Here is a 12,921-nt window from a genome sequence, read left to right as displayed (position 1 = left end):
TTCATCTAATAGAGCAGTTGGTACATCAGTGTGTAGTACACTAAGTGGTAGGGATGTTCAGGAACTTCCAAAACCCCTGATTAAGTTCCAGGGCATAACTGATTTTGGCTGATTATAAACAACCCTTCTCCTGTTTACAATTCCAGATTAGAAATAGGCCAATCATCAACTGGCTAAAATCCCATTTGCCTTTAGCTTTCACTAGCTAACTTACCAGTATGCCAGAAGCTTCACAGTGTACCCATTTTTTCCCAGAGCTTCCTATACAACCAAGTAGTAACCTGACGGATTTCTCAAGTTAGACCCAAGTGTGCTTCTTTGAGTCAGAATTGCACATTGCAGTTGTCACTTGGCCCCTAGCCTTCTCTGTTTATGTATCAACTGATTTAATATAAAATAAGAAATTTCAAATCATCACTCTATAAAAATTTAGCCTGTGATAACCTAGATCCACTGGAGTGAATAAATCAAGAAATTACAAGCTATTAATGCAGATGACATTATATGTCATGCATGGTTTCTCCTAAAAGAGGTCTTCCTCCTGATAAGAATACACTTGCATCTATCTAGTTCAGTAAGTGACTGAAGCATCTTAAGGCCTTTACTTACGATCTTGGAAGCAAATTAGAAAATAAACTTTAGGTAACAGCCATGTAAAGAGCAATACTTTCTAGAAGCTACAAATGAGATTACCAGAAAAGAAAGAAAATGTGATGTTTGTGAACTTGGGAGGAATAAGCTATGGAAAAGGATATCTTTAACTGTAGATTTTCAGTTCCTTTTTAAGTAAATGTAGAATATCTTACAATTTTTAGTTCTTCAATTCTACATTTTAATTTTTTTCTGTGAAAATTATCTCTAAAACGTTTTTTAAAAATTCACTGGATAACATACAAATTGTGTTTTATAAAAATGTCTTATTTTAATGTTTTAGGTCTAGTTAGACTAAGTCTTGGGAACAATCTATATTAAAACATTCTTTTTTCTTAATCACATTAATAAGTTTTTTCGAATCAATATTCACAAGTATTCCATTTAGTAATTAATGAAGGTTTTTGTTTGGTGTTATGTTTATATATAGTTATTTTGAATATCTGAACATAGTTAAATGTGTTAACACAACAGGAGTTAAAATAACTTGGTGGTTGATGATTGCTTGGGGCAGAGGAAATGTAGCATGGTGCATCCATAGCAAAATGAGCTTGTTAGTTGTTGTTGAGAGATTACGGCTAGAATGGATGGAGATTGCTCTTTCTTACTGAATAAGATGCCAACTTTTAGGGCAAGGGTAGAGATCAAGTCCTTGTTATTTTAGTTAAATACCAGTTCCCAGATGTAGAGCAGTTAGTGTGGGAAGAATCCATCAGTAGAGTGGAAAGCTCAGATTTAGCAGAATAATAGCAAGTAGAATGTGACCGTACTGATCGGTGTCACATTTCTGGGGCAATGGGAGAGGCCACAGTCAGTGAAGTGAGGTGTTAGGTGTCAGGAAGGGCCTCTTGACTGTGCCTTTCCGGCCATCAAGGCCTCCAAACCCAAGGCCTTGTTTCCCCCGCCACTCTTCAGACACCACTCTCTTGCAAGATTCAAGGGCTCATACAATGAGAAATAACAAGTAATAGACATCACTCGTGTAGAATCAGAATGAAGTGTGAAAGGGGCTCCAAGATAGTAGCTGGAAGTTCAGTGATGATGGTGAAATTGAGGGCAGGTGGAGAGTGACAGGTAGGATAGATTTCTCCTGATGCAAATGTTCTCTCGACCTACAGGAGGATTTTTCATCTTTGTGAGTTCCCTAGTGCCTACTCTCTCCCAACGCCCCTGACATCGTATATCGACTGATACCTCCCTACCTCAGGTCCTGGCATAGCCATTTGCTACTCTGTATGAGCTGAGATGTTCTGTTCTGAGGTCCCAAGACCTTAAAACTAGACAGTTTTCAGTTCTTTTAGGCACCAGATTTCACTAACATGAGATCAAATATATCACAATGTAGACCCATTTCACATTAAATATAATTTTTACATTTAAAAAATATAAATTTGAATAGCCTTTTGTAGTTGATTTTAAGAATTTGGCTATTAGTCACTTAGTTTACACATGGCCATAGTTTCTCATCAATCATCACATATGCCTTGGAATTGAGAAAAGCTACTCTACAAAGTATTTTCAAAATGAATGACATTTTTTATGAATATGAAAGGAAATAATGTTGATGTATATTATGCTTTATAGCTATTTAATTATTCGTTTTGTGGTTTTCATATGTTAGAGCCAACACTTTTTTTAAAAGATCTCAAACACTTTGGGGGACTCCTGAAAAATTCATAGGTCTTCATGTTCGAAATGATCTGCTTATAATTTTATAACACAAACACATGCTATTATTAGAATATTATTATTGTTTATCAAGTATCATTTGCTCAAAGAAGCCTTCCCTGACCTTGAATATGTTAGGTTTGTCTTTTACAGCCTCTCCTAGCAAACTTTGCTTCCTCTGAGTATTTCCATCAACTGTAATTACATAATTATTTCTATTACTATTCATCTACCATCTGTCTCCTCTGCTAGCCCATTGATTCCATAAGGGCAAGACTGTGTCTGTTGGCTCCCTCGTCCCTGGCATGGCATCTGATCAAGAGTTAAATATTTGTTAAAGGGATGAATGGGTGAGAGAGTGAACCTGCATTGAACACTGAAAACTAAAAAGCACTCTTAAAACATATCATCCCTCCTCTGTCTTTTATTAGGGATGTCTGCTTTTTATATTGTCTGTGCCGGTAGCGGAAGCAGCATGGCTTTCTGTAGATGTGATTTGTTCTTAGCTGCTTAGCATCCAGTCTTGGGGCTCTGGCTCTTTGGGAGACCTTGTGAACTGCCTAATACACTTGGCAAAGTAGTGATATATCTTTTTATTTACCACATACAAGTATAAAACTATATTTAAATGTTCAGATATTATATTCAAATTTAAAAGATGCCTTATGTTTATTCTGGAGTTTCTCCAGGCATAAAGTTATTCCCCACATTAAAAAGAACTTCTTTGCAAACTTAAAATGAGACCTTTTGAAGAAAAATAGTGTTTTCAATTTATTGAGCACCTAGCCAGGTGTCAGGAACGGTAGTACATTTCCCACATGATCTCACTAAACGTTCATATGATTAAATTTGTATGTTACTACCCCCATTTTACATACGAGTAAACTGAGCTGCAAGGTAGCTGTTCAGTGTCCACAGGAACGAGTAGCAGGGCCAGGGTCTGAGCTCAGTCCTGGCTCCAAGGCTCAGGCTTCTCTGTTTTGATATGCTACCTCGTATGTTTCTGAGCGTTGCTGCTACCTATCTTTGGAAGAATTAATTCTCATATTGAGTAGGATTGTGTTAGGCAGCATGTGTTGGAATGGAGTGGCTTAACCAAATAAGGTTTTGCTTCACTTTGTAGCAAGACCAGAGGTCAGCAGTCTTGGGCTTGTGCAGTGGCTCCAGGGTCCTGATGCATGGAGTCCCAGGCTCCTCCTGACTCTCCATCCCACCATCCCTGCCTCTCTCCTCCAGGCTCCTGCATGATTATAAGAAGGCTGCTCCCCTCCAGGCTCCATACCCTGGCCAACCCTGGGTATTAACAATTTTTTTAAAACTGCTAACTCAGTGGAAAAAAAAAGGCATCTTTTTTTGCTGTTTGTTTTGCAGTTTTTCATTAGGGAGTTGAAATTGTGGCATGTTTATTGGTTATTTATGTTTCTTTTTTAAGAAATTGCCTATTTGTGTCATTTGCAGTCTTTTCTACTCGATTGTTCATCTGTTTTTTATTAACATCTTTGGTGTACTTAGAATATTAGCCCTTTGTCACTTGATTGTTTCTTCATTCCAGTTTTTTATCTTTCGACGATGTTGATGGAGTGTTTTAAATGTGTAGTTTTAGTATTTACATAGTCTTTTTCTTTATCTCTTCTGAGTTTTGAATTATGCTCTAAATATTTGCTCATATATTACTTCAACATTTTTATATTTTTGTTTTTTACATTTGAGTCTCTAAGTCATCTGGAAGATGTTTTGGAATAAGGAATGAATCTCATTCACGTTAACTTGAGTCCATGGCAGTAGTTCTTTACATGAAGAGGTGGGAAGAAAGGGGAAGTACACATAGAATGTCACCTGTAGCTGCATCATAAAGCTGGAAGTTTTAAAAAATGGGATCCTAACACATACTTTTGGAGAATGTTTAAAAAGGAGAAAAATCTTGAGTCATATGGTTTCCCAAAAGAACAAATTCAAAAGACATGGGGTTGAATGAACTAACATTTACAGGAAAAAACATTGAAATGTTAAAACCTACTTTTTGTTTGCATGGTATAAACATTAAACGATGCCCGAGAAAGAAAAAAGTTAATCTAAATAAAATATCCAAACATAGTATCTTTCAGTTTCCTATTAATCACTGAAATTAGAAGACATGCTTCTTGTGTTAAATAAAAAGTTATGTTACTAACCACATCTATTGCAGTGATGTGAGTGGTTCTATTTTTGAAACTTTAACATATTGAAAACAACCCTGTCCCTGAGGATTAGTATCCCTATTAAGACACAGAGGAGATTAACCTGTGTCCTTGGTAGTTACATAACCAACGAAAGAAACTCTTACGTTAGAAAGCCTGGACTTCAGATTTCCCAGATGTCCATGTAGGTGGTTCTTGGCCAGCCCACCTGGGAGCCAGGTCGCCTGGCCACTCAGACACAGCAGTGATTAACTGGGAGGGCACAGAGCACACTCGATTGAAACTTGGAGGGTCAATTCAGACTTTCTTTTCATGCAGGCAAGTCTTCTAATTCCCAGCTGTTTTATTTAGTGATTCCATTTTTTATGAAAAAATAAGAATAACTCAATTTCCATTTTTTTATTGGTTTGCTTCATTGACTTTTTATGCCTTAATGCACCCTTCGGAACTTAATTTTCAGCAACTGAGAAAATATTTTGCAGGAAGGTGACTCAACAGGTGAAGGAAGTTAAAAAAAAAGTCCGTATGTTACTAGAACTGATTTTCCTTTGAAGCTGCTGTTTAGGGATGTAACAACAAAATGTGGCAGATGCTATATTTGTGCAATCTTCAGTAAAGCCCCCTGAAATCAATTCTATTATCATCCCCATTTTACAGATAAAAAATGTAAATCTCAGAAAGGTTAAGCAACTTGTCCAGGATCACACAGCTAGCAAAGAGCAGATGCACCGAAGATGAGGCCACCTGGTCTGTCATCACTTCTGAAGTGTGGTCCTAGGTGATGATCTCCTTTTAAATTTGTTTCTATGGCTATTTTTCATATTTTCTAAATGTGTATCATTCTTTTTCGTTTACTGCTAGGGAATGACCAACCTATTGTCCTTCTTGAATGTCTTCCTAACCGATCAACAGTGTTGAGTAGATTTTCGAGTGTGTTGACACCCTGGCAATCTCACTGATTGTTTGTGAAGGAGTTGGAAGGATTTGGGGTATGAAAGGAGCTTCTGGGTTCAGGTCTTCCTATTTCTTTCCTAATGCTTTCTAAACTTTCGTCTGTTTTAAGCACTTTCATAACTTCTTGTTGAAGTATGTTCATCATATGTGCTCTATAATCTTTTAAAGATAATTCTAACACCTCTTTTGCTGTGGACATTTATTTATTGTCTTTTTTTACTTAGTTTGGGATCTTTCTGGTTGTTGGTTTCATGAATAATTTTCTATTGAAACCTGGTCAGTTTCATATCATGTTATAAGACTCTGGATCTTATTCCTGCCTTCTGTGCTGATTGGCTTTTTCTGACACTATGCCAGCAGCAGAATGGGGGTACTGCCTAGTTACTGCCAGGTGGGAGTAGAAGACCGGGTACCCCACTCGACCTCTGCTGATTCCTGAGGGTGCTTTATTCACTTCTGCTGGGCAGGGGTGGGCGTTCCAGTTCCCTACGTGGTCTCCACTGAAACCTCAGTGGGAGTGTCCTCACTGATGCTTAGTGAAAGTCCTGACTCTCCACTAAGCCTCCTTTGACACCACCCCAGTGCGGAGGGAGAGAGATGCCTCATTACTACAGATGGAAGTGAACTTCCTACATGATCAACACTAAAACTATGTGGTGAGGGTTGTGGGGCTCTTACTGGCAAGTGGGGATGAACTTCCCGATTTCCTACGATCTGTCTCTGACATCACCCTGCCCAGGGTGTCAGCGCCCCTTGGTATAACTGTGTGAGGGTGGAAGTCTAGGCTTCCAGCTCGGTCCATGCTGGTGCAGCTCAGGGTGAGGTTGCAGGTTTTTCTGTGGTGTTTGGCTGGGGCGAAGCACTCATTGCCTAAATATGTGCTGCCTTGCTGGGCTTTCGTTAGGGTTGTTTGATCTGCAACGTTGGCATTTCTAGATTGCTAGTGTCTTCAGCTTCCAATTCTGAGAGGCAAAAATGAAACCAAGAAACTCACCACTGGTCATCTTATGTTTCTTTTATATATGATCGTCTGTCAGACCTGGCTCTGTAAACTTAGGCTATTGTACAAGGGAACTTCACTCGCAAGGTATGATAAATTGCCACAACAAACATTATTTAAATGGATGTGCTGCAAGTTCTGCTGGTTTGCATTTAGCTAGTTTTCCTTCTCCACCAGTAAATTTTGACTTAACTTGCTCAGCCGAGACTCTCCCCATTGCAAGCACTTGCTCCATCTGAGTCCTCACTCGAAATTTCATCTTTCCATACAGGGGGGGTCTCTGGAGCCCTGAGTTGCTTAGAGAAAGAAATCTTTTTTCAGTCTTAATGCAGAAAGAGCCATAGTCCGTCCAACCCAGAGGGAATGGTAGTGGGGAATCAAGGGGGTGAGGAAAGACCAGGAAAAAGAGGCAGTTCCTCAGCTCTTCCAGAACGAGAGACATGAAACTGCATCTGGTAGATTGATGTTCAAATATACAGACGTCTGCTCCTGATAAAGCAAATGGTTTGGAGATCGTGATTTGGACTGACTGGAGCTCTGCCTCCTGCTTCTATGGGTGTCTCCTGAAAGCCTGTGAAGTCTCTTAAAGAAAGTCTCTTAAAGAGAGTGACGTTTCTGTTCATCTTTAAGAGAACTGTAGTGACGTTGATAGAGTTGCTTCTCAGCTCAGTGTGATATCTCTGGTGAGCAGGTGTTAAATGAACGCTGTCCATGCAGGTAACAGGGTGACAATCAACCCAGATGGGATGGAACTAACAGGTGGTTATTGGAACCTGACACAGAAGTGCCACAGATGCTGTACCAAGGGGACTGACAGAACTTCACACCCACATCTATGGTTTCAATATTTTCTGTCATCATAACTTGTAGGTCTTAAAAATTCACATGCCAGAGCCCACAAGGAATTACATAGTGTTACGAAAAGAACTGATTTATGTGTGTCAGATAATGATAAGGTTAGTCACCTTTAACTCCTTAGGCATACAGAGTCCAAGTTTTGTTAATTTTCTTTTTTAAAAGATAGACTTGGAGTTACTTATATATATTTCGAATGCTCTAGAACCACTTGGTCATTATTTATTCACTATCATACAAATTTGCCACATAACTTAAGGGGAACTGTTAGTGTAAATGCTTATAAAATAGGTTTTGAGGATATAACTGCTTAGATTATTCTAATAAAAAGGTTTTTTTTAAATAAGAAGAAATAACCGATTAAAAACAAGCTGAAAAATTATTCTTCCACGAATCAAAAAAAAAAAAAAAAAAAAAGGGCTAGTCCTGAGTTTTCCTTTAGCCAATAAAATTTTCTATCTCTGTTTCTAACACTATAAATCCCTTCTGTGTCCTGGCAGATCATACTGGAGTCTTGGTCTCTTATAGATCCTGGTATTGGGGAAAACTGTCTGACCTTTGAGTTCATTACCTGTGTCTCATAACTCATGACGTTTTGTGGGCTCCAGAAGTAGTGCTTATTTCTACCAAAAATCCACCAACTCTTGAATATGGGACTCAATTTCATCTAAAAATCAAAACAACAACAACAACAAAAAATTTCTGCAGTATTGATAGCAATTTCCACAGAATAATACTGAACAGAATATTCTTAAGTTTCTTTATCCGTATAAAGGTAATGCTTCTGCCTGGCAGAAGTGGAATAACTCCACGTCAGTCTTATCAAGAATCCATGGAGATTGGCCTAGTTTAGTTACACTAATTGTTATATAATATATAACATGTGAAAATTATTAACATGTGATACGTATCTGTCATACATATAAAACATGTGAGCATTTGTGTTCAATAAAACAGCAGCCCAATAACAAATGAGATTTTATTATTTGAAGGATCTTATAATGTCAACACCAATGCTAATAAAATATATATAATAGGTTGAAATCCTCAATGGTACAGTCCGTTGTAACTCATTGAATTTTCCCACATTTCAAAGAAAGACTTTCATAGACAAATGAAAATCCTCTATTTTGTAAAATTTTGACCCTTACCTGCTAAGGGCTGGGCAAGTCTTAAGGCATCCCCACCAGCAGAGCGAGAACAGCAGAGATGGCACGATAGGTCACCAGACGCACGGCATGTGCTGTGAGCACCTCTGGATTCCTGCAGGACTGGGTTTCTACATTCTTCATGATTTAGCAATCAAAATAAAAGTATAACTCAAATCTAGACAGATGTAAAAGACTTCGGTCTCCATTTAAAGTTGATGTTACCCTTTTCAGACTATTTACAATTTAAAAGAAAGAAAATTAATTCTGTTGACTAAGGTTTTTAAATATTGAGATTGTGGGTTTTCTTATTGAGTTTTATGGGATGCTGCTTCGCTCCGTGTCTAGGCTGTTAGAAGCAACAATGTTTAAGCTCAACGAGTAAGTACAGAGTTGGTAACATGGTGACACTTTAAAACCGAAGACATACAAAAAGGACTTTTTCCCAAAGAATATTTTAACAAATAAGGGTTTGCTTTGTATATACATGCCATAGTTAGAGACAAAATTTGGATTAATTGTTATATTTAGGGAATAGGTATTTTATTAATTAGCCCTTTACGTGTGTGTGTGTATGTGTGTATCTGTGAAAGAGAGAATTTTCAGCTTAAGTAAGACTTTGACTTCCTGAGAATTTTCTAATTATTAGGTAAAAATACTGGTTGAGATGCTTAGTCGTCTTACCAGGAATTTTAAGAAAAGTACACCTTGCACATTCATGAGAAACTGAGTACATTTTCGGTTATTAACCTAATGAGACATCTGCTTAAACAGATGTTTTAGTTGTGAGAACTGTAAACATGATTCTAAATTTACAAATATGTTGGTTATTCTTCTTCGTCTTGGAAGTTGAGCCAAAGTTTATGCAGACTGAAGGAAAGCCTGAGTCCGGAAAAATTGAAAGCATTACATAAATGCAGATAAAATAATACAATAAAGCCACTTGGCAATTATTTTAATAATTATTTACAGGGCGTCTTGCTTTCCTTCACTGCTCACATACAAGTGACCTGAGTTACTCCATCCTCCTGGTCAAACTGTCCGTCGTCTAGTTCCCGAAGGACGCTGTCGCTGCTGCTGAACCCGGAGAGGCTGCCATGCTGGGCGGGCCCCTTCTCCTTCATCCAGCACTCCCGGGAGGGAGGGAGGAGGCGCCCCTTGGGCGGGCTTCTGCTCTCCGCAGGTTGGGACAGGGCCGTGTCCAGCCCGACGCTCCTGCTGGTGGCTTTGCCCCTGTCTTCGCCTTTCACGTGCCGGCTGCCTTTCCTCTGAAACAAGAGATTGGCGGCCAGGAGTTAAAAGGATGGGTGCTGTCCTGCCCCTCTGATGGAGCACATACCGCCCTCTCCCCGCTTCTCTTCCAAGTCCTGCTCTCTTCAAGGACCAGCTAGAGCCACCCTTCACGTCGCCTCCACCCCCAGGGGAAAGGGCACTCCCCTCTCTGTTCATGACCCTTATGGCTTCCTGGCACCTCATTCTCCTCATTGGCAGGTTGGCTGTATGCCGTCTGGGCCCTCAATGACGTCTCTGAGGAGAGAAGCCCGTTGAGATCATAGTTTGGGGAACAAAACAGGTAGAAACACAGTAAAGTTTCCATTTTTCTCCTTGGTGTTAGTTGGGATCTAAGCAGCAGAGAAAGTGCTTCAGAGACCATCTCACCCCTCTCACATAGGAAGAGGCTGCTCAGATAATTCAGACCCAGGTCAGATTGGAAGAAGGGGCCCTCTTCTGGGTAGAGGGGACCCTCTCCTCATCCTGCTGCAAACCGCTTCTGCCTGACACGCTCAGCAACGGGACCAGCTCATCTGCAGACAAAGGAGCTGCGAGTGTTTTCACTATGAAATATTCTGAGGCCTGACTATGTCCTTGGTATGGTTCAGAATAAAGAGGAAACTTTATTCTGCCAAAGATACTCAAGTCAAACTAAGATACCTAAGTCAATAGAAGGAGGGCTCAGGGAGAGAACTGCGGGTGTTCAGACTCCTGATGAGATTTCCTCAATATGGATAACACGACATGTATTAGATCATGATCCTATCCTCTGGCACAAGAACTGAGCAAGGAAGATAAAAAAAGATAAAGATAGAATAAAAAAGATAAATTAAAAAACATTTTAAAAAACCCCAGCAATTTCCCAGAGTACAAAGAGTTTATTTGTTTAAAGTTGATTTATATGTTAGGTGGGAGCTAGGATTACATTTTCTTAAATGTAAGAACTAAAATTACTCTCAAAGAAAAAACAAAACACAAAAACACAGATGTCAGATGCCTAGGCTAGTCTTAGAAAAGTTTGTTAAACCACAGGTTTGCTGAATTATAAAGTATAAAATATAAAAGTATTTTCTACTGGTTTTCATGGCAAATATACAGTGCAAACAAAAGAGCTTAATTACATTGGATTTTGTGGGCTACCACAGAATGCAGCCACAGCTGATTACACTGTTTGTATAGGAAGACACAGTCCTCAGTGTGTTGCATTGTTCTAGGGGGAAGGTAACTAGGTTTACTTATTTGTTTTAATGGAGGTCCTGGGGATTGAACCCAGGACCTCGTGCATGCTAAGCACACACCCTACCACTGAGCTACACCCTCCCTGCTCAGTGTGTTACATTGAAAGGAGTGTGTTGGCAGCTCATCTTTTTCTTGGCTGAGTTACCACAGTCCTCGGGCAAGTTTAAAGGACCGAGCCTGCAGTGGGTCCTGCCTTAATAAAGGCCCACCCTCATAGTCCCAAGTCAGACATAGCTTGATGGTGGTGACATTTTCCATTGGCCCCCTTGCATTCACCCAGTGCAAAAATCAGATCTCAAATCCTTTTCCTTTTTATTCTCATTCACCAAATGTATTATAATTTACTCTCTTAGGGAACAGAATTTGAGAATGGCACGTTCCCCCTGGCATGGGGACACTGGTCAGCGAGGATATAGCCTTTTGGCTGCAGGCAGGGCTGGTGGGTACTGCCAGACAGGGCTCCTTTCTCAAGCCTGGCTACTGGCTCTCTTTCCCACATGTATAAAGAATGTATTCACTCTTGAACAACCTCTCAGGTTGACTGAATGAAATGGGAAGGAGGGGTTGCCTGGGAGCACTTGGCAGCCTGGATTTTCCTTCCTCACCAGCATCGTGGCCAAAGGTGAATTTTGCAATAAATTCCTTATTGTATATGAGCCAACAGAGGCCAGCTCTCACATACTCAATGAGAACTTTCTAAATAAAAATTGGGTATTATTCAGAATAATAAGAGTCATAGTAATTCACTTTTAGATGAGTATTAATATGTAAACAGCTGCCAAATATAAATTTCAAATATTAGAAGATAACAAGTACCTAGTATGGTGACTCTAAACCAGATTTCAGAAGAAACACTTTTCTAGCACGTGACCCTTAGTAAATACATTTTCAGCAATGATGCTGCCTCCCCTACTCCACCCTCACTCCACACAAAATAATATCTTTTCCAACAAATCAAGTTGCAATGTTCTTACAACCTAAGAGTGTAGGAGTCTGGATCCTGAGCAGTCCTTGGAGATCATCTGCTTTAATCCCTATTTCTACAGAGGCAGGACCCAGGCCCAGAAAGTAGATGGAATTGGTCCAAGGTCACGGAGTAGCTGGCTTTGAACCTGAGCCTGAGTGTCTTACCTTATTCTTTTCACATTATTCACTCTGCAAAAATGTGAGTAGATTTGTGGTTGAAGACTTGTGTGTTTCTCAAATAAAAATTTCCAATTACAAAAATAATACACATTTAATTTAGAAAACCTGGCAAAAACAAAGGAAAAAGCAAAACCCACCCACAGTCCTATCTCACAGAGATACCACTGTTGAAATTTGGCGTGTTTTACTATGTATTTTCATATGCACACAGAGATGTATACAGCTCACTTTTGCCCTTAGCACTGACTATATTTTGAGTATTTCTCTATGTCAATTAGGAGATTTTTCCAGCTACATTGACAGGCTTATTCATATATCTTCTCACTTTCTTCTGATATTTTCACTATAAAATTGGGGGAGATTATACCAAGATTTGCATGCAGATCTAATATCACCCTTGATAAAATTGATCTACTTTTGAGAATCATTCTCATTTATTAAAAATGGGTGACCTATTCCAAATACATGAGACTCATTGACAAGTCAGGTGCATTTAGGGTGTCCTACCATTCTATCTTTTATTTTCCACTGTCGGTGTCTTAAAAACAAAAGCAAAAGAACAAAGTCAGAACTATACCAGCAATCATTAGACACTGTATTGTCTTGGACAGTGTTATGATGGACAGAGAGGAAGAGTAGCTAAAAAATACGGTTTATAAAACAATAAAAGCATGGAGTGGACATTCAGGATTTCTCTTCCTTGTGTGTCTCAGGCTTGGGGGAAGGATTAGGAAGCTGCTATAAACCTATGTGAAGTGTAGCTTTAGTACCAGTTAGAAGAGTCAAAGGTTTTGAATCATGCAGAGAAATC

General features: G+C 39.3%; 1 protein-coding gene across 3 annotated transcripts in view; it reads right to left on the bottom strand.

Annotated features, from left to right (window-relative positions):
* Positions 1–8,270: 8,270 nt before the first annotated feature.
* Positions 8,271–12,921, bottom strand: part of RFTN2 (raftlin family member 2) — a 59,024-nt gene continuing 54,373 nt past the window's right edge. For 2 of the 3 annotated variants that reach the window (XM_010971907.3, XM_010971908.3), the window contains exon 10: positions 8,271–9,721. In XM_010971907.3, the coding sequence (XP_010970209.2) occupies positions 9,449–9,721 (273 nt within the window). In that variant the 3' untranslated portion in view covers positions 8,271–9,448. The other variant, XM_074364218.1, reaches the window with a different exon arrangement.

The sequence above is a fragment of the Camelus bactrianus genome, chromosome 5 (genome assembly GCF_048773025.1).
Source record: "Camelus bactrianus isolate YW-2024 breed Bactrian camel chromosome 5, ASM4877302v1, whole genome shotgun sequence".
Taxonomy (NCBI): domain Eukaryota; kingdom Metazoa; phylum Chordata; class Mammalia; order Artiodactyla; family Camelidae; genus Camelus; species Camelus bactrianus.
The sequence above is the reverse complement of the archived record's forward strand: the minus strand, read 5'-3'. Positions and strand labels throughout refer to the sequence as shown.